We start from the raw sequence: 21,171 nt of genomic DNA on the forward strand, positions 1-21,171 counted from the left end.
AGCAGTAGCAAAAAAGAAAGGTAGGAGTCTATCAATCAGCTGCATTTCATTAGGCAGGGAGGGAAAATTAAAAGACGGGAAGCTTAGGACAGGAAGAAAGAATTTAGAGCGGCGTATTTTGAACCCGCTGTGTTTTGGCAGTTCTGCTTGGAGAGTTTGGCTCCAGCCATGGTAGAGATGCAGAGCGAAATGCTGCTCCAGCTGCGGATGTCAAGTTCCAAGTGTTGGGGTGTAGGATGGGTGACTCAGACCCATCATCACTGGAACCTAGGGATTTCCCTCAAGGTCTTTGAATCCTGCCTCATCAACATACTGCATCTGAACGTGAGCAAAACTCCTGTATCCAAGAAGCCAGAAGATTACCTTTTACATCCTGTTCTATTTTAGCAACCAGGAACTTTATTTCCCTCTTCTCTCCTCCTTGGCTTTCTTCCCTTTAGCTACTGCCTTTAGATCACATCAACCCACCATGGGTTTCAAAGGCAGAAACAGCAGGCCTTGAAGATCATCACACAGTCCTGCTCAGGTGCGTGGATAGAGATTGTGATCATCTATTAACACTATCAGCATTCCCATCATTTATATGTGCAGTCATAGGCTCTTGGGGCTTAGAGCTGGAACACAATGAATGAACAAATTCCTCAGGCAGGAGCAGCTGGAGAGAGGTGGTCAGGGATGGTTACAGCAAGAGGAATGGGGAGCACGGAAGCACGTTGGAGGTTGTAGCAGAGGTAGGGAATTTCATGGGAGAAGATAAAGACCTGAGATGGGGAAGAGAAAAAGCTTTGAAAAGCGGGTCGGGAGGAAGACAGGAAGCCAGGGCAGGTTCCAGCACAGCAGAAATGCAGGCAGGCTGGCAGAGAAGATAAAAGGCTAGACCTGGGCTGAGTTGCAGGAGGTAAGAGGAAAAGAGAAGAGATTTCAAGGTATAAAAAGGAAGGACAATGAAGCCATCAGAGCAGGTTAGCAACAACATATTCTGCTGAAAAGTAACACCCTGGTATTGTCCCATGACAAAGACGTGCAGCTCAGCCTAACAAGGGCAACAAAGGCACTTTAGTTTCCATTGTCAATGATGTTAACGTGGCAGATAAAATCTTCAGAACAGTTTCTAGAGAGCAGAGGACAGGGTGCCATGAAATTGTTATGGGGTTTTCTGATACTGACTCTAGAGGTATTTTACCATCCATGAATAATTGTACGAAGCACATTCCTGCTGAGGATCTCAAAGAAACATGCTGATTCACCTGGAAATATTATATGTATGGCGCAAGCAGAAAAACTGCGCTAGATTAGGGCAGAGGCTTGTTCAGTCAAAAGCAAGTCAGTGGAAGAGTTGGATGTGTACTCCTGCCTGCACAGCCTCTCTTACCTCCTTCCCGACTTTTTGCAAGAGACGGACATGAACTCCCCAAAAAAATGATGTGTTGAAGCTTGATCGGATCATGAGGCCTGATCTACGCTTCATGGGGAAAGTTATACTGAAAGAAACAGGAGGAGGAGGTCTCGGAGGCTTGTGCCGGGGCATATGAACAATTTAAGACTATTTATCACAAACTCAGTCGGGCTGGAAGAGAATGACTTAGGGAATGGATTGCAAAGGGAAGGGAAGGGGTTTCTTGGGGTTGCCTTTGCAACTAAAGAGGCTTTGTGGAATCCCTTAAAGCATTCGTATCTGTAGAGTATAGCCTTTCCTCTGTGATGTTCTTGATGAATTTGGCAGGTGTGATGTGGGGGGGGGGGGGAGAATGTTTATCATCAAAGGGGAATGAGTGAGGGCCTGTGCAGTACCTTCAGGCTGAAACCTGTCTGATTTTCCCCCTGTGCCTGCCAATCTCTTTTGGAATCAAGGAGACGCCTCTTTAGCACAACCCCACGGCACCCTCTGTTCCTTTAGGTATTCTGTAATTACCCAGTGCCACACGAGTTCCTGAAGCTCCCTGGTTAACAGCCTCGGCCACCTGTTTGCTAGCCTCTCGCACAGTTAGCTTTTGCTTTATGCATAACGCCCTGCTCCTGGATTTCCTTGGAGATGTGTAACGTCCTCCAGCTCATCTCTGCTGGAATCTCCCTTTCAATCAGTAAGCTTTCCCCTACCCTTGCTGCTTGGGCAGGTATCTCCAAGGCAGAAGCAGTTCTGTTTATTTCAGCAAAGAGCTAGGATCACCAAAGGTTGCAAAAGCTGCCTTTGTGCATCCATTATTGCATTTGTGTTGCCTTCACCTTCCTGCTCCGCTCCCTGCTCTTCCAGTAAACTTAGGTGGGCTAGCAGCATGTATTCAGTTGTTTGTCCTGAGTTCTGTAGTCTGGATCAATGCTGACTATCATTAATACTAAGATCTTTTTCTGTTTGTTTCATTGTAGGAAGTGAGCAGAATGGGCTGGAATTTAGCAGGCAGGTAAGATTCTCCCTGGGTTACCAGGTATTCTCCTGCTTTCTTGAGTTACAGTATTTTAATTGGTTGTCTGGCTGGGTCCTGAGGAGCTACTGCTAAGAGATAAAGTGTTAGGTAATAAGCTACCGTTAAACAGACCGCATAAGTCCTTCCCAATTCCCTCTGTGGGACAGAATGACGCATTGTACTTCTGGTTTCCAGGCCTTCCAATTTCCTTGAAGTTTGGCTGATTATAGAGTTTCTTTAAATCACTATTTGCTGGAGGCTTTTTCTGGCTTTTTAATTTTTTCCACTGTCATTTAGAAACAAAAGGGACCTCAGTTACACTGGGGAACATGCAAATCCCACCGCAAAGCTCCATGCATTTGTACTGCATGTGACACTGGCACTGAAAGCACTGTGGTATGCAAGACTGAGAGCATGGGGCTGACTCACAGGAGTATCAGCAAGGACTGAAGATGAGGTGGTTTGAGGTCTTGGAGTGCCTCGGTCAAGACCAGGCCTGCCTGCAACGGCAGATTCCTCTTTGCAAGATAGTGGGGAAAGGGACAGTAGATAAATGCAAGCGCTTCTGAAAACCAGGGGAGCATGGCCCCGTTACAAATGGAAGTGAGAGTCTGGAGGACTGCTGTCTTTGCTGTGTTAGCTGGTGTCTATCTTGCTGTTTCTTGCAGCTAAAAGCAACTCCTGTCTCACTGACTGCCTGGAGATTTTCAGAGGTGGCTCTAAGGAAATCTCTGAGCCTAAAAACAGAATCGCAAGAGAAGGCAGGTGTCCGCCTTCCGGAGAATATAGACCTTGAGTCTGTGCAGAGGCATGAGAAAATGCTCTGAGCCCAGAGCTAAGGGCTGCTGTGGCCATCAGTAGCGTTGGACTGAGACCTTGTAAACTGAAGGGGGATTTCTGGAGTGCTAGCCCACCGACCTGCCACAGGGCTCTGGGCAGTGGCCAAGGAGCTGGATTTGGGAAAGCAGACGGGGTTGTAACTCCATGGGCAATCGCTAGTATTTAAAGCAGATGTTGGCACTCTTACAGTCCAGCAGCCTTCCTGCCTCCGATTTTATGTTCCTCAGGTTCAAGGGTTGTGATCCTTTGCAAAGGATCTGCCGACAGCAGGCGGGCAGCTGAAGCCTCTCCTCGTGACATTTGTGTCCTCCAAGTTTGCCTTGGTGGCTCTTTGTCTGACAGATGTCAGCAGGCTCCTGTTTGTTTGTTTGATTTGGCTGCTCTGGTTTTGGGTGGGTCGTAACTTCCTATCAAAAGTGTCTTAACATGTTCAGCCATCTTCCAGGTTTTTGGAAAACCCAGCTGAAAACAAAAAGTCCTGTGTCTCCAGCTCTGTGGATTGCAGAGCCCAAAGCACAGGCTTTCTATACGCCAAGAGAAGAATCCAATCTGCTCATAACTAGTGATAAAAGAAAATTCCCTCAAGATAGAAATAAGCTATGAAAGTACAAGATTGCATGTTGCAAACTTCTCCTATGGCAACACCACAAAGGTGTTAGAACTGGATCCTCGGCTGAGGTCAATCAAGGAGACGTTATTGACTGTGGTGAAGCAGTGCTGCTTTACACCAGCTGTTGATTTGACCCATTATCTCTAAGGTCCTAGTCCTCTGCGTGCCACTGAATGAGAGGATGCTGGTAAACTCATGGGGACAGAGAGCCTCGCAATCTGTAGGATTTGGGCCAGAGTCTGCTTGACAGAGACGTCCTCCTCCCCAAAAGAGATTGGGGTTTTGTGACAATCTTTTGCCACATTCTCTTCCCCCTTTTGTTTTTCTCCTTCCGCTGTGGGACCACAGAGTCCCTTTCATTTATGCCAGCGCATCTGTTCATGTAGTTGCATAGCAAACCTGCTTAAAACGCAAAATCCTGCGAACAAGCACATTTTAGTAGTTATTTCTGAAGCTAGCTTGGTTCCCCAGAACATCAGTGGCGTCCACAGAAGGGGTCTTGCGGTGCTGTCGGTGATGGGGTTATAACAGCTTCATGTGAATGTAACGGGCGCGAAGGGAGTGTGGCTCTTTGTCTCCCTCTCTTGGCTAGTCCGTGTATTTACTTGAGCCATTATTATCGTTGTCGTTATTATTATCGTTACTGTTATGATTATTTTAAACGAGAATGAGCCCAAATGCACACAGGTTATACACTCAGGTTTCAGGCTGACCTCACCTGTTGGTGAATTTATCTCCAGTTCAGCAAATACGTTTGAAATGACGAGAAGAAGGAAGAGCAGGGATATGGAAATATCAAAGGGTTTTCATGTAAAATGAGGTGCTGAGCTTTTTCATTAGGGATGGAGGTTGGTGGGGTTTTTAATTTTGGTTTGGGGTTGGGGGGGGGTGGGGGGGGTTGTTACCCTGCAGTTCAAGTTTTCAAACCAAAGCCAGAGAAGCATGGTTTGAAACTGAACTAGGGACTGAGCGTAAGAGCTGCTGAGCTCTCTTTGACTTCATTTGGAGTGCTGGGCGCTAATCACTTTGAAGATCATAAATCTCACATCATCTAAGCCTCTCCCCCAGTCTTTGTAGATGGCCTACATTTCAGGTCTGCTCCCCTCCCATGTTGCGCTCCAGGCAGGAAGAGAAGGGTGGAGTGACCTGGTTAGACCCCTTACTTGCCTACCGATTCCCTGCTGTGCCTGCTCTCACCTTGAAAACGGGGAGGAGGGAAACTCCTGTGGAGTTTGAGGTTTTCTCGCAGTTTGTGGGTCAGCCCTGCTCTTTATGAGAAAGCTGCCTTCTGATCCCTCAAACTTTTTGGCAAACGCTTCTCCCCGCGCCCCTCTTCAAACTCTCCTCCCACCTGGATGTAACAGCAATTTGTATGTGAATGAGAGGGGAAAGGGTGTGTATGGAAAAAGCAGCATCTTCTGCCTTGCTTATCTGGTTTGGCTTTTTATTTAGTGAGTCTAATGCCAGTTGTTTCCTGTTTATATCAAGGGAAATGCAAAGAGATAGCAATAAACTTTCACCTTCAGTGCTGGCAACCTGGATAGGGACATTTGCTTCTTGATGGCTTGGGATCCTGTCCAGAGTGTGTCACGGAGAGAAGTGAATAACTTGGCAAACGTGGCTTCAGAGCCTTGCAACAAAAGGGCGTCAAGTGGGACCTGGAAAAGATCTGACTGAAAGCGTCAAAATCAGGACTTTTCCATGGTATAATGCGGTGATGCTCACTAGGTGATGCTGCTATGGTCTTACGAAGTCTTACTTGTTTTATTTCCCCATGGGTATACGTTGAGTGCGGCCTTCAGGGAAATATTGCATTGTTTGTTTCATAGATCACACTGAAGAAAGCTGTTCTAGAGAGCCACGTAACTCGCCCTTTGTCTGGAGTCAATCCCTGAGATAATACTGCTTTCTGGAATACAAACATTGAGCTGGGGCTGATGGTTTGGGGCCACAACAGTGGTTGTGCGCGTGGTGTGAGCATGGTCCGGTGCTATGCTTTATGCATCGATCCACAGTCAGAGTAGGAAAAGACCCAGGTTCTGAATCACTGATTCATTTTCCATGAGGAAAATTATGTGTAGGGTTGTCCTCTGTTAGTCCTTAGAGCAAGGAACTCTCTGAGCACCAGGGCAGAACGAAGGCTCGGGTCTCCTCTCCTTCCAGAGGAGAGAATGAGAGGTCCTCTCCAAGCCCCTTCATACTCTCAAGCACTGAGCTGCACTCTAGTGCTAGGAGGGAATAAGCCCCTTTTGATGTAAGGCTGAAGGGTTAGGCATGACCAGTGCAGGAAAGGTTTAGAAGTATCTGTGCATGCTCTATATGCAAGTATGACATGCAGTTTCATTCTAGCAAATGGTAAATCCATGCAGACAGGCTGTCATTGTTTAATGATAGTGACAGGTTTGATATTTATACCAATATAAAGGTGATCCTGCCATGAGACCTTGCAGTGTTTAAGACAGACAAGCACTAGTGTGCTTGAGCAGCCCAGTACTGAGCACAGCTTGAATTTTCCTATTTCCTGTGTTATTACATCCCGTTCCTACAAGCCTCTCATAAACAGGGTTTGGGGAAGGCTTTACCTGGGAAAAGAAGGTAACTTGGAGATGTATTGCTGGTGCAGGAGAGATCTCCAGAGAATAAAGGAAAGCATCCAGAGTAAAACAGAGAAACACAATTTGTATTTGAAGTGGCCTGGTATTACATATGCACATTAACTCAACACTTAAATTTGCACATCAGGACCTGCACACTGCCATTCTCACTGTTGCATATGACTTTAAGGGACAGGTTTCAAAACCACTCTGTTCCAGTGGTCAGTCAGCAGTAAATAATTGAGCCGCTAAAGACTCTAAGTCAGTAGGACTTGAGTAGATTTTTTTGGCCAATTGAGTGTGTCTGTTAGTGTTTGCCAAGAGCAGTGAGAAGCTAGGGCCTCTGAAAAATTCCTCCCTTCCAAAACCGAGTGAATGATCCTGTATGTTAGGATCCCCTGCCTCCTTCAAGAAGTGCCAAAGGGAAAGCCCCCTCAGGAGCCGCTTAGCTAATTTGTCTTCCAGCCCTGTTCATGTCTGACAGAGTCATTGTCCAAGGGACCTTAAATTTCTGAGTTTTACTTGACGTTTTCAAGAGTTGTTTTGAAGGCGAGAGTGAAAATTGTCTCAGGTCGTCACAGCTGATGTCTGTAGGCATAGGATGTGAGAAAGGAAAGTGGGCAAACTGCATCTGAGATCTAAAATTACTGGGGGCCCTTTTTCAGTGTCATTAATAACACTTTGACCTTGTTTGGTACTTTCCACCCACACGTCTGGAGTTACTTAGCTAATGAACTTAGCATCCCAGTGCCTCTGGAAGGCAGGGAGGTGTTTAACCCTGTCTTACAGATCAGGCAGGCAGAGACTGACTGCCTGGCTTTTCCCAAAGATGCAGAGTGCTGTGATTGCAGTTGAAATCAATGGCTGCTTTATAGGACAGTTGCCTGTGGACATTGAGGCATATTGTAATCCAGGGACTTGCCCCCAGTAGAGCTGGGATATGGACTCAGATTCTCTGATTCATAGTCTTGTGCTCAACCACAGACAAGTTCTTCCTCCCTTCCATCCTTTTGAAGATGCAAAGAAGGGCCCAACTTGCTAGGTAGTTTATTATTAATATCTGGGATGCAAAACTCCTTGTGGATTCATTTTTGCTCATTCAGGACGTCCCTCCCCGCAGGGTTCTCTTCGCACAGTTTTTCATTCCACTTTATGTTCCCACCTCCCCCTAATCTCATATGTTCCCAATATGTCATTTCTGCTCCCGCCTGGCTTTTCCATGTGGATAGTCCAGGCTTCAGGCTGCCCCCCCCCCCACCGATTTCCATCCCAGTCCTGTTTCGCCCTCCTCTCATGGGGAGGTTCACATCCTGCTTCCTCCTTCCCTCTGGGGATCAATTCAGATCTCATTCTCTCTTCTTCTCTGCATTGCCCCAGGATATCAGCCTAAGTCTTGCATCTGCCTTTCATCCCTTCACTGACTGTCCATATCTGCCTTGACTGACATTGGATCTAAGCTGAACACCTTGGTCTTTCCCTTTTGAAGTTTCCTTGCTCCATTCTAGGAATAGACTGATTGCATAAATTTGTATGTATGTGTCGGTTCTTCATTGAAATGCAGCCCTTTCGGAAAGCATCCCTGGCTTGAGGGAAAGTCCCCTGTTTCTATATTTGAACTGTTTTGCTTAGGACGAGTATGTAGAGGAACCTCTTCTTCAAGCTAGTTTTGTTCTGGCACCTTGCTGAGGGCCTCAGATGAGATTGCTGGGAACAAATTCCAAAACATGCCACTGAGTCTCTGGGGAAGCTAATAGGGGAGAGGCTGTGAAGGTAGGAGGAAGGATTTGACCTTTTTTTTTTTTCCTAAGTCATGGGCTAAACTCATTTTTTGTTAGCCAATAAGAGTTGACAACAAACCAGCATCGCTTCTGAGTTCGCTGGATTCCACCCGCTCCCTGAGATCCAACTGCAGACCTTTGAAAAAATTGCTGCTTTCCTCTTCCAGGCTTCTAAAGAGCAACCTATATTTATAAGTTATTTCCTACACTTTCTGCCTTGGTCCAGTGGCAATATATCTTGTGCAGGAGCCAGTTGTTTCACAGCTATCTCAGAGATGAGGGAGAGACAGACAGGTCTTCTCTCACCAGAGGATGAATTTGCGAACTTCATGTAAATTGTTTGCTCCAGCTGGGCTCCTGTCATCATTTACCTGGCTTGAGGGAAAGTCCTCTGTTTCTATATATGACACTGTTTTGCTTAAGACAGATATGTAGAGGAGCCTCCTCTTCAAGTTAGTTTGTTCTGGTAAACGTTTTGTGAGTTTGCAGGGGACAAGCCCTGGTTTCATGGAGCTGTCTGCAGGGACATAACAATTGTTTCCACAACAGAAACTAAGCTGAAGGCATGGTTGTCACTGTCAAGCCACTATTTAGGTTGCCCGGCAGTTTTTTATCCTCTCAGTTTCATGAACTGCAGTGCGTGTATATGACTCCTCTGCCTACTGGAGAATGGCTCATCGGTAATAAGGAGAGGACTCTGAACTCTTGAAGGCCTTTCATCTGGTGAGCTCCAAGAATTCAATCAAAAGCCTGCACCACCCAGCAAGGGTGGGGCCCTACACCCATTTTGCAAAAGGGCAAGTCATAGCATAAAAAGGTGAAGGCAATGGGGTTTCAAGCAAGGCCTCTAATTTTGGAAGCCTGACATCAGTGTGCACTTTCTCTCTTCCCGGAGGTGCTGATCTGCTAGCGCTCCATGTGAAATCAGTAGGCTGAACAGGAGCTGCCCAGTCCCTTAGGAAGCAGATCTTGGTTTTTCCCTAGCGAGAAACCCTCTCACCCTACTTCCCCACACATGGAAGCTGCCCAGAGCCAGAGAGGAAGCTGAGAAGTGGTTCTGAGCTCCCTCTTCCCTTCGATCACTAGACGTTATTCCCTCCACCCAAAATGAAATACTATGTGATAGTCTCCAACAAAGCTGATCTTTCTCGCTCTCCCTTTCTTTTTTAATTATATTACCTGTGTGTGTTTAATGCAATCCCTCTAGCTGCTCTTCTTGTGTCCCAGTCCCCTGGGGCATGGCAATGGGTGCCAAAACTACCCTGAACCAATCAGAGAAACCTGCAGAGCTGGAAGAAAGCCAGCCCCAGTCACGGGAGCCGGCTGACTCTAAGTTAATTCCTTTCGAATGTGGGATGTGGTGGAAAGCGCCTTGCTACTGAGAGGTACCTGCACTACGATTCCTGTGTCTTGCTGTCAGGCAATGCTCTGTCCTCCTCACGGATGACTGACCCAGGGACATCGGTACTGTGCAGCAGGGAGGCAGTGCCAGGTATTTAGATGATTTTCTTATTGGCCAACAGCGCAGAGAACACAGAGCAAGCCCAGTCTGCTCCTCCTATCCAGAGATCCATGGAAAGGGGAAAATCTTCATGCAGGGAATTTGGAGAACATTTAAGGGACTGATCGTGGCCCCAGCAAAGCCCAGTAAGGCAGCTTTGCTGCTGACTTCAACAGGAACATGATTAGGCTCCAAGGGACCTGTGTGAGCATGCAAGAGGGCACGGGAGAAGCCATGAAGCCTACTGTATGTGAAATTAGATTGATAAGGAAAGGGGCAGGGATGCAGCCCAGGGTGGGAGCAGAAGAGATAAGCACAAAGGTGTAGGCAGAGGTGGAGTTCTGGAGAGCTTTGGAAGTTGGGCAAGTGAAATTGAGAGATGCAAGGAGTAGCGCTGCAACGTATGAGAAGTCTGGGGCAGAAGGACAGGACCTCCAGGCTGGGTATGGCTAGGGAAGAATGGGCAGGGAGAGTCCTGGAATGGAGCCGTGGGAGAAATCAGAGGCTTTATGGTGGTGAAACTGTTTTCCATGCTTTGTTTGGAGGTTCTCACTATTCTGACCAAGAAAATGGCATCTTCCCCTCCTCTTTTTTTCAATACTTCCAACTTGGCATGTCCACAGGCCTTAGCAGAGAAAGCACCACATGCTTGAGTACAAAGAGAACGCTGAAGATGCCGAAAATTTTTGGGTTTTGGTATCTTTTTGCCAGTTTTGTGCTCTCTGAACACGGATTGCCATACAAAAGCACTCGCTAGCTTCTGTGCTTCTGAGGATCTGACAGACAGCGCAGTCTTCAACGAAGTGCCACACTTAGTCAGAATGTGTCTATCTGAGCGCGTGCTCATATGAGAGTAGCCGTTCGGAGCAGATGTTCTCCCCACCTCCCTTTTTGTTTCTCCTCTCCCTTGACCAGCCCCTGCTTTTGAAGCCTGCTGTGCTACACGTGATTATTTTCAGGTTTGTCATTCAGCACACTGGAGAGAGGGGTGACGTCTTTCTTTTTCCTGTTCTATTTTTCAAAGCAAAAACGCCAGGGAAATGCCATGTCGGAAAGCCTGTGGCTGCAAAGCCGAGTGTCGTTCTGTTGGTTTTCCTTTGTGAGGCATGTAGCTCAGTTACATTTAAAGTTTTGAATTTCCACCCCCACTCTTACTATGGCTAAGGCTCAACTGTTAACATCCTGGGCTGGAGCACAGAGGATAAGGTATATCAGATCAGGCCTCAATTAATAAACTCAGAGGGCTCATAAAGCTGCAGTGCAGGTGTGTTGAGGTTAGGGACTACATTTTAATTTTTCAGTGTGCTGTCATTACTGAGCTTTAGGATGTAGTCTGTTTGGCATTCACCGTGGGATTACTTCTACTTCTGTCATACTGACAGTTTCCGAAATTTGCACCCCTCAGTGTGAAAGGATATCAGAATTTATAGGTGAACCTCATTGTGTTGCCGTAAGGGTTTTCGGTCTTTTTCCTGGGTGTTTTTAAGCCTTGCTGTACATGCAGGATAGTACATGTGGAAATAGTAATTGCAAGCCCATTATTATTATTGCTATAATTTATTATTAGTGTATTTTTTTTATTTTATGGTGCCCGCATGCACAGGTAATTCACAGAGAAGTGCGCTTGAGCCATTAGAAGGTGAGAAGGCTTCGTTAACTGCAATAGCCTTGGATCTAGTTTTGATGCCAGTTTCTGTCATAAAACTTCCTCCCTTTGACTTCAGGCAAATCACTATGGGGCAATTTCAGACAACCCTATTGTGTTAAATAGTGCTTTGGGAACAATTTCAACCATGAGAGAACCCTGCTCTTCTTTTTTGGCGAGGGGAAATTAATTCAGGTCCTCTTAATTCCCTGTGCACCAGATGATTGCCTTCTATCCAGTAAAATAGCCATACCATTTCGGGATGGGGGAGGGAGGGAAGTGAATGAGCTGAATTCTTAAACAGTTGTGAGTTGCCGACTGTGAGATAAGCCAGATGTTAAGGTAGATAAATATCTGTTTCGAAGAGGTTACCCTCTAAACAGAAACTACACAATGAATGTGATTGTCTTCTGCACTCAGAGTTGGGCTTTGCAGTAATAGTCACAGTTCCTGCCTGATTGTTGGTGATGGCAAAATCTGACATGGCTTTAACGGCCTCACTCTGGCAGGGTAGGGGGAAATGTTATCGGGCTTTGGGGAAAACGTCCAAGCTGGGTGCTGACTCAGGCGGTCAGTCCCACTTTTGCGACCAGGATGACGGATTGGTGCTAACATGACATCAGAAGCGCTCATCAAAAGGAGGTGGCTTGGGGCTGTATTCAGGCCACTGGCTTTGGTGTCTAACAGAGAATGAAGAGCAATTTAGATTGCCAGCGAGTAGTGACCCATCCAGTCATACACGCTTAGTTCACTTCTTGAATTGGTCATTGATCTCTTAAACACGGGCAGTTTGGAAAGTATCTCCAGCCCACCCAGGCAGCAGAGCTGGCTTTATACAAAGAGGGCTGCAGCCAAAGTCTTCTCCAACCAATGGCATCCAGCTGTCAGTTCAGTGGGTCAAATGTGGGTCAGTCGGTCGGTCAGTCGGTCTGTCTATCTCAGAAGGGCATGGCCTTCCACGCAGTGAGATCGGAGCAGCTAACATGAATCTTTCCAACTTCCTCATGTAAAGCTGTTTTTTTTACAGCTTTGCAATATGTCTGCAGGTTGTTTTCATGAACCTAATGTTTGCCAAAAAGTTCACAGATCAGTTACAAAACAGATATACTTTTTTTTTTCCTCCCCTTCTTCCTACTGGTAAGGAAGAGTCTGTGCAGTAATTGCAGGCAGGTTGGGAGATGTTTTCTTCATAATTCTCCTTCTTATGAAATGTTTATGAAACACCTTCCACAAATCGGTTACGCAAGGAAGCTGAAGAGCTTTGATCATTTTCCATCGCCCTCAATATGTGTCTTAGTTTGTTTTCCTTTTTGTTTTTGTTTTTAGGCCAGAGATAGGTAAGAAACAATCCATCATTGGCCAGGCCCAGCAGGCGCTCTAGCCAACCAAGGAAGGGACGCTACTTCCATCCAGTCACTCTTCCTATGTTTTTCACTTTGTTTGCTTGGGGGCAGCTGGCCCTATTTTAAGGCCGTGAAAACATCCACTAGAGATCTGCAAGTGTGATTCTATCCCAGAGAAGCCCTCAGTAGCTTTGTGTACTGGTGCCGCCACCTGCCGTTACCTCCTCGAGAGGAGCTCTAACGTGCTCCCACCCCTGCCTGGAGACTCCCCTCCAGCCCAAGGGGCAGCAACCTGTGGATCCGCAGCTGACAATATAGGCTCTGCGCCTCTCTTCAGCTGTTAGCGAGCACAATATCTTTGCACTGCATCATTTCATACCACTGTTTTGCAAGTGTATTTTTCCTTAGATTGCATAATTTCACCAAATCAAATACAGCGGGAAGAAACCTGCGTTTGTTTTCAGTGACTTCTTGTTCCCTGTTCCCCCATCCGCCTCCATCACCGTGTAAAATCAAGATCCTGGACAGTAGGATTTGGTTCTGATTTTGTTAACTAATTCACTGTTGCTCACTTGCAGGGTTTTATCATGGGTCTCCTGATATACCTAAGTGAGATGATTCTGTGACAGTTTCAACTTTCTTGGTGTCTGTAATGAACATTTTCTCTCACAGTTGCAGAAATTGCCTGCAAACGTGACTCGGATGCACTGAGAAACAAGGCGACTCCTGCTCTTGTTTTATTAATATGAAATTTACATTATTTTAAGTGAGTCTTATGATACTGAGTGGCCTCGCCCACAATGTGTGTGGTTTTTTGGGGTTTTTGGTTTGGGTTTTTTTAACATACAGTTGGTAATAATGCCGGTCTAGCCAGGGAAAAAATGAAAGTGAAGGATTTGCATAAACCATCCCAAATGTTGGGTTTTGGATATATCCCGAACTCACACTAATGAACAATTAGCCAGCTGCAGGCCTGCTGGGGAGAGGAAGAGGAGGGAGAAGTAAATTCGAGTCTAAAACCAATGAAAAAAGGCGGAGAGGAGAAGGATTTGTTGGGAACGCCCAGGTTCCCACCTACTGTGCAGGCGAAAGCTAGAGGATTCCAGGGACGGGGGAAGGAGCAGTGGGAGATGTTGTTGTTTTTAAATTGGGAACCAGTCCTTTGCCAAACCCACCTCCCGTTCTCATGTTGTGTGATGCCGGGATGCAGCTACACACCCCTTTCAGCCTGGAACGCTTCCAAATCACTCCATTTGGCAGCTGTAAAAATTGATTTCAGTTTGGAAATGGCTCGTGCTTCTTCAACACTCCACTCCTTTTGGGATCTTAACTTAGACGGGATCAAGTACTTTGTTCTCTAAGACGCCGATATCTTTTCTTTTTGGGGTTGTTCAGGCTTGGATGACTGCCCTGTATGAGGCAGACACATATGAATTGCAAGCAAGGGTAATCTATTTATTTTTTGTATTTATTTTTACTTTTTGGCTTGGATTACCTTTTTTTTAAATGCACCCTTGGAAAGAAAAGCAAGCATGCATAAAACCATTTGCCTGTGGTGACTGGATGGCTCAGGGGTAACGGTGTATTCTCCTGAGCCTTTCGTCTGACATTTAGTAACTTAAACACTCTCCGCATTGATAGTGATCAAGAAGCGATTTTTTTCGTCGGGCTAAGAGTGATGATCATGCCAACGTGAAAGGTAGGAAAGAACTGGAACTCATAGCATATATAAGTCTTTTAGCAAGGTGCTAGTATGATTGCAAAACTAGTTTCAGCAGCGTCCAGACCTATAGCTGTAATGAAAGGAGATGTTGTAATTCTTTTCCCTCTGCACAGCACCTTCTGCAATGCAGAGATCAATGTTTACAGGGCCAGCTCCTTGCACTGAACTGAGACCATCTTGGGCTCACATTTTCTCCTTCGGGCTATCTCTTGTGGAGCCTTTTGCATTTGTTTGCTTTACTCAGATTTAAAAAAAAGCTTCCCTGGACAAAAATATTCACTTGGCCGATTATTTCTAAAAGGTGAATTTCTTGTCCCCCTCTGCTGGTAGGAGGCTGTATGACCTAAAGCCAACAAAAGCGCTGCAAAACACGGGCAAACGAGGCTACTGATCTCTTTGGGGATGCTGGACTTTGGCGTTCTTTAATGGGAGGTGGTGAGGTTTAGCCCAGGTAGTAAGAGTGAGTGTGTGATGCTGAGCCCATGGACAGCATTTTCAAGACCTGTCCGTTCTGGTGCCTTCCTGGCTTTTTCAGTCTGTGGAAGCTGGAGCATCTTCTCACGCTGGAAAAGTTTAGATTAGGAATGGGACTACTGATCTGAACCTTGTTCCAGGTATTCTCAAGCTTGAGAATAACCTGAGCCTGAGACTGGAAATTGCTTGGATCCTTTCTTAGAAAAGACATATTAGAAGAGATCTGTAAGACCTTTCTGTCTCCTGAGTGGCATCTGAGAATAGAAATTCTTCAGGGAGCTTTCTCAAACTTATTTAAAAACTTCTAAAATCTCCCAGACAGGTTTCCTAACCCTTCTCTCCTGTCCTAGTCAGTTTTACCTAGAGACTAGCTAGTACAAAGGGATATAACAGGTTTCTTACATAGCAGCGATGTTAAAAATGAACATGGAGAATATGAAATAAACCAGATTCAATGATTTAGTTCTTGTCTCTGGGTAAATATCGCTCTTAAGAATGTGGACTCAAAAGTCCTGATTTTTGTAGACAGGAGTTTTTCTTGAACATTAAAGTAGGGCAAAGCGGCCACTAGACAAAGGGCTGGTGCGCGCAAAGTTTGCCAGATTTTTCTCCACAGCTTGTTCTAGCTAAGGAAGCAGATTTTTCCTTGCCAGATCAGTACAATGAACTATTTTTCCCAGTTTTTGTATTTTTCTGGTAAAATCTGAGCAAACACTTTTTCATGCTTGCAGCAGTTCATTTCCAAATCTGGAAGATTATGCCACTTTTCAAGGTCTTTTACTCCCTAATCTTTCCTTTCCTGTTCCCTTATATCCCCTCACTGTTACCTGCAGAACAGAATGAGAGGTCATCTATAGCTAACCCCACTATAGGATTGTAACTGGTGATCTATAAAGGGGAATTGCATTCCATCTTTCTAATAATTCCACAAAACGTGGAACTGTCAGTGCCTTGTCTGAGGAAAGCACTTATATGCACGCTTTAAAAGCTGCTAAGCCGCTGGAACTAGGGTACTGTCCAAAGTGCTTTACTTAATGTGCTTGAATTGAGCAAACTGCAGGCCCTCTCTTGGTTTGGCAGAGCAGAAAAATTATGCCCATGTTATAGACTGGGAAGCAGAAGCGCAAAATGACCTATGTCTTTCTGCAAAGCCAGGGATGGAACCGGCATGCCCTCACCTCTAGCCTTCCTCTGAAAGGAGTTCCCTATCTCTTCCACCCTCTCAGACCTCTTGCTGTCCTGATTTCCTGTATCTCCTTGTTTCTGTCAGTTCCCTAACACTACAATTACTTTGCTCTTTTCCAGATTAAAACCGAAGACCTCAGCGACTCCTTGCAATCTACAATTCCCCCCAGATCTGGTCACCTTGTACAGGGATCATCAATGATGCCTGGAAGCCAAATAGCAGGGGTAAGTGACTGTGCAAATCCAGGAATCCAGAAGTTCTAAATGGCCCTGATTAGTGAATCTCCAGAGAAAAGGCAGCTTTTGAGAGACACTTGCCAAATTAGATACACTTTTTGACAGTGGCAAAAGGAGACTTGAAGGTATGATGGACCTTAAATTGGAGAAGGTGAATCTGTTTTGGCAAAAGTCAGACGACTCCTCAGCCTCTTTTGCAGCAGCCTGTAGACCTGAGTAGTGCCTTGCCAACGGATGAAGAAAGTTCTATACGGGTTCAAAGGCAGACTGGACACATCCTTGGAAGAGATTTCCTTTGAGGGTTACTAAGTAAGCAAATCACATGAGGGTCAGGAAATCTCTGGAGCTAAAAATAGTTGGACACTGAGACAACACTAAGGGGAGGTGTTGGACATGTTCGCCCTGGTCTTCCTCTTTCCTGAATGTCTGATTAATGCCATTGTTGGACATCGTGTCCTAGGCTAGAAGAACCAGTAGAGCCATTCTTACTTCTGTTAGTTCCAGCTGAGTTACGGCAGCGAAGAAATTTGTTCCTTGCTGGATATTTTTTAAACTTAATGTAAAAAATCAGAGTTTAGCACCTAAACCTTGTTAAATTTCTGTGGGGCTTGCATGCCAGAAGGCCACACAGCTGCTCACTGATCTCTTCCCTCATTCTTGCACAGGGTATTCAGATCCCTTACACAATGCAGGGACTGCTGAAGTTCCCCAAGGCCTCACAACACTTCTTGAGAAGCTCAGAGGGCTCATCTTATTGAGTAATGAGCTCCTTAGAAAATGTAGCTCTAAAGAAAGTGGGTCTAATTAGGGCATTTTGCTGTCCCTCCCAAGTGAATGCAAATACTTATTCCCTAACCCCAACAAAGGACCCAGGGCTGGGATCCCTAGTCATGCAAAAGAGCGCTAGGATGCACTCCTTGTCTCTCAGTACCTATTGCCTGCACTGCTGATTGGAGACAGGGGAATTCTCAGCAGCTATGTGGCAAAGAGCAGGAGGTGATTTAGGATCTGTCAGCTGGGCCAGTCCACTGCAGCCTGTTTGCTCTTGGTGTTTGCTCTTGGTGCAGAGAATCAAGTGCTGATGGGCCTTGCTTCTTTCCCATCTCAGCACAGCCCTGGCTGGAAAATGAGCGTTCTGCAGAAAGCTGTCTCTCAGTGCTTGACTAATGGGTCAGCTGCATCTTCTCTGTGTAATGTCAGGGAGTCGGCTCTCTAAAAACAGTTTGTCTGGAAGGAACTGAGATCCAAAGGGTGGTGGTGTTATTTCTAACAACCAAATTTTTAATTGCCAGCCCCTCAAAAGTGTTGTTTTCAAGGATCCAATTTTTATTTCAGGTGAAACCAGACAATTCTCCATGCAGATGTCTGTGCATGCACAGAATTTTTCTTATACAGCTCAAAACTTTGGATCCTGGAGTAACTCTGGCTCTGTAGCTCACCGGTGGGCAGATTACACGCATGCAGTTTATGGGCATTTAAATGAAAAGTGGCAATGGTGTCAGGAACACTGTAAAAGAGCAGGGAGTAGGGGAACTTTATTGGAGAGGCAATGTTGTGCAAAGAGCAGACATTTTTGAGCTTTGTTGTTCCCTTTCCTTTTCCCTATAGGATATGAGCTCTCTTCACACCCTGCAGCAGCTTGTATTGCTTCCTGGTCATATGCAGTCAGTTCCCCAGTTTCTTCTCTCTCAGTCCCAGGCAGGGCAACAAGGTAAGAGCAAGAAAAGCTGAAAGGGGTATTGTTATAAGCAGATACATATCTAGCAAGAACCTCCCTTCTCATGGCTGTTGCTTTGAATCTGGTCTGCTACAATTTTCCCAGCATGATTGTGTCTGTTCTCCTGTTGTGTTACCAGACACATTGCCCCCAACTCTTCCCCCTGTGCTGGTTCCCACACCTGGGATGAGCTTTTGCACATGTAGATGCTGCAGGACGGATTCGGCTCTGGGGAGGCTCCTGCCCTCTGTGACTTGTGCGCGTCAAGAGTGCCACCTTGGGGCCAGTCTTTGCAGGCTTGGTAGGGCTCCCACCTCTGAAATTCAGGACAGCATCCAGTTGGGTTTCAGTTGGGTTTGTTCCAGAAAGCTAAGGAGCAGTTGAGCTGATCTAAGCAGTTTAGAGGGAGAGTAATCCAGGGAAGGAACTGAGATGCTCGGGTAAAAGGATGGTACTGGCACCAGAACAACAGGTCTAACCTAGCCACGAGCAACTTGGGGTTGGGAATGAACCGAGAGGTTTGAAACTGCCAGTGGTTGTTCCCAAATCTCACTCCAATTCAACTTGGGGTTGGGAATGAACCGAGAGGTTTGAAACTGCCAGTGGTTGTTCCCAAATCTCACTCCAATTCATGGGGCTGGAGAGGATGGGAGACCTAAGCACTTTTGAAATGGAGTGTAACCAGCTTCATGAAAGAGATGAGAGGGTAGTGAGGACTGAATCTCATGCCAGAGAAAGTCCCCATGTTTCTATTTTTACATGTAACATTTCCTAGGGCATTTCTCAAACCACTGAGACACAGGCATACCCTTAATGACGTTTTATGCCTGCTTGTGGTGGGAAGAACAGACCTTGATCTCATAACTTGACAGCTGCAAAAGGACTTGGGTCCTTTGCTCATGCCCTTGCTTTATTCAGGCACAAAGGTCCCACTGTATTGACCAAAATTCAGAATTAATATCGCAAAATGCCACCACCTTGAACGCAATGGTATATATGCTCTGAAAGAAAAGCATTATAATGTAGGCAAATTGAGCGGAAAACCCGTTTCTCATTGACATACATGCATGAACTCTTCTCTCTGCCAAATAATGCTGAGTCATGCATCAAGAAACCACTTGATATATATTTAACAATAATCTAGGATGTTGTTTCTTTGAACTGGCGTGGACAGGATTATCTATTGCTAACCGCCTGATTTATTCATATGTAATAGGAAATACACTATGCTAGAAATTAGAACTTGCTTCCTTTTATAGAGCTATAGTCTTTTCTGTTAAGTTACTTCCTTTGGCTGGCATGACCCCTCCAACAGATGGTCACTTGTTTGGGCATGACCCCTTTTGCTTCCAAACTTGATAAGGAATGAATATTCTGGAGAGTAGCCAGCTCTTTGTACAAGAGCACTTCCATTTGAATAGACGCTTGTCAAGTGTTAATGACCCTGTGCTGTGTGGATGCATAGGGAATGGAGAATGAAAGTGAAGGCATGGATCAGTTTTGTGGAATTGGTTGTCTGGCACGGGTACAGGTGGAGCATTCTTCCTATCAGCAAGATGCCTGAGATGTTCTTGAAATGATCCCTCGAACTGTCATGGGAACATCCCCAACTTTTCCTGAGTTCTGGCTGATGGGTACATCAGTTCATGGATTTCTCTGGCCAAAGGGACTTGGTTGTGGGTTCAGCTTTTCCAGGATTAGATGTTTTTTTGGTTTGATTTTAATGTTTTGAAGTCGCTTTTAAGCCAGAGAGATTCCCAGGTCTGACTCATTATGCTCTAATCTGATTCATTGTGCAGCCCTTCAAACAGCTAATGCTGGCACACTCGGAAAAGGGGGAGGTCAGAAATCTGTGGTATAAAGACTGAAAGAGGCAGCTAGGGAGACGCTGGGAATCCTTCGGCCAAAGTATCACCGCTGAAGACTTCATCTTACAAAAACACAGCCTCAGTCTCATCAGCTGTCTAACCAGAGATTCCTGAATCTAGTCCGTAATTTTCATTAGAGCTAGAGCTTAGCTTTTGCAAAGGTGTTCAATCATTATTTTAAAGACTCCAAATGATAGAGCATCCACCATGTCCCTAGGCAAGCCATTCCGGTGATTAATTACCTTCACTGTTAAAAATGTGTACCTCATTACCAGCCTGGATTTGAAATTCAAAGTTGTTCTGGCATTAGAGAAGGTTCATTGAAACACCAATCTAAATAAATAAATGGGATCCTGCACATTCAGATCTAAATTAAAGAAGGAGAGAGCGAGAGGAGAGAGGAACAGGAGGAGATTCTAAAGACGATCTTTTCTCCCTCCTGCCCCCTCTTTTTGGCAGAAGTCCATACATTTCTATAGATTTTCCTATGATTGTCAGTTAAAATCAATAGAACATATTGACTGTTTCAGGAAAGGTTCTGAATCCTTACTAAATTCTATAAGCTTCAACTGCAATGGACCTGCAGAACCTGACAACGTTTCCATGGAACTATACTGCTTTGGTCCCTGCTAAACCCTTTAGAACGTTCCCTGTAAGGGATACAGGCTTCTACATGGCCGTTTGTCAACTAAGCAATTACACCGTCTCCATAAATACTATTTTTTGTTAGCTTTATAGCTATCCCCTCTTTTTTCCTTTCATCATTTCGTGTCAGTTTTAGATTCCGAAAGAAATCCAATTTATTTGAAATACAGTAGGGTAGAAAAGAGTCAAATGGCTTCAAAATGACACCTCAAAATGAATTGTGTAATAGAAAGCAGAGTGGATAGGTTCATGAGCTTAACAGTAAGATCAAGGTATTTTTAATAAAATAAAGTGGCTGAAAGCTGAAGTTGGCAAAGCTTTTATTGGAAACAAGATGCACCTTTTTTGGTAGTTACAATGATTAAGTATTGGGAGAAATCTCCACTAAGGATGCAGTAAATTCTCTGCTACCTGGCATCTTTCTAAAACCAAAGTTACATGTTTATGTAAAATATCTATGCCCTAGTTCAACCTCAGGTTAATGAGCTAGGTGCAGGGATCAGTGGGTGAAATATTTTACCTCTATCATTACTGTAATAATCCCTTTCAGGATAAAAAGCCGTGAAAAGATCCTTTACTTTCTCATAACCCAAATCAGAGCCATCTGCG

The 21,171-nt window shown here is 45.3% G+C and overlaps 1 protein-coding gene across 1 annotated transcript in view; it reads left to right on the plus strand.

Annotated features, from left to right (window-relative positions):
- The window catches only part of POU2F3 (POU class 2 homeobox 3), a 44,587-nt gene that overhangs the window by 14,156 nt on the left and 9,260 nt on the right, over positions 1 to 21,171 (plus strand). The window contains 3 exon segments of the mRNA XM_068916692.1: positions 2,365 to 2,399; positions 16,216 to 16,320; positions 17,941 to 18,043. Coding sequence (XP_068772793.1) covers positions 2,365 to 2,399; positions 16,216 to 16,320; positions 17,941 to 18,043 — 243 coding nt within the window.

Source organism: Struthio camelus, chromosome 22 (assembly GCF_040807025.1).
Source record: "Struthio camelus isolate bStrCam1 chromosome 22, bStrCam1.hap1, whole genome shotgun sequence".
Classification (NCBI taxonomy): domain Eukaryota; kingdom Metazoa; phylum Chordata; class Aves; order Struthioniformes; family Struthionidae; genus Struthio; species Struthio camelus.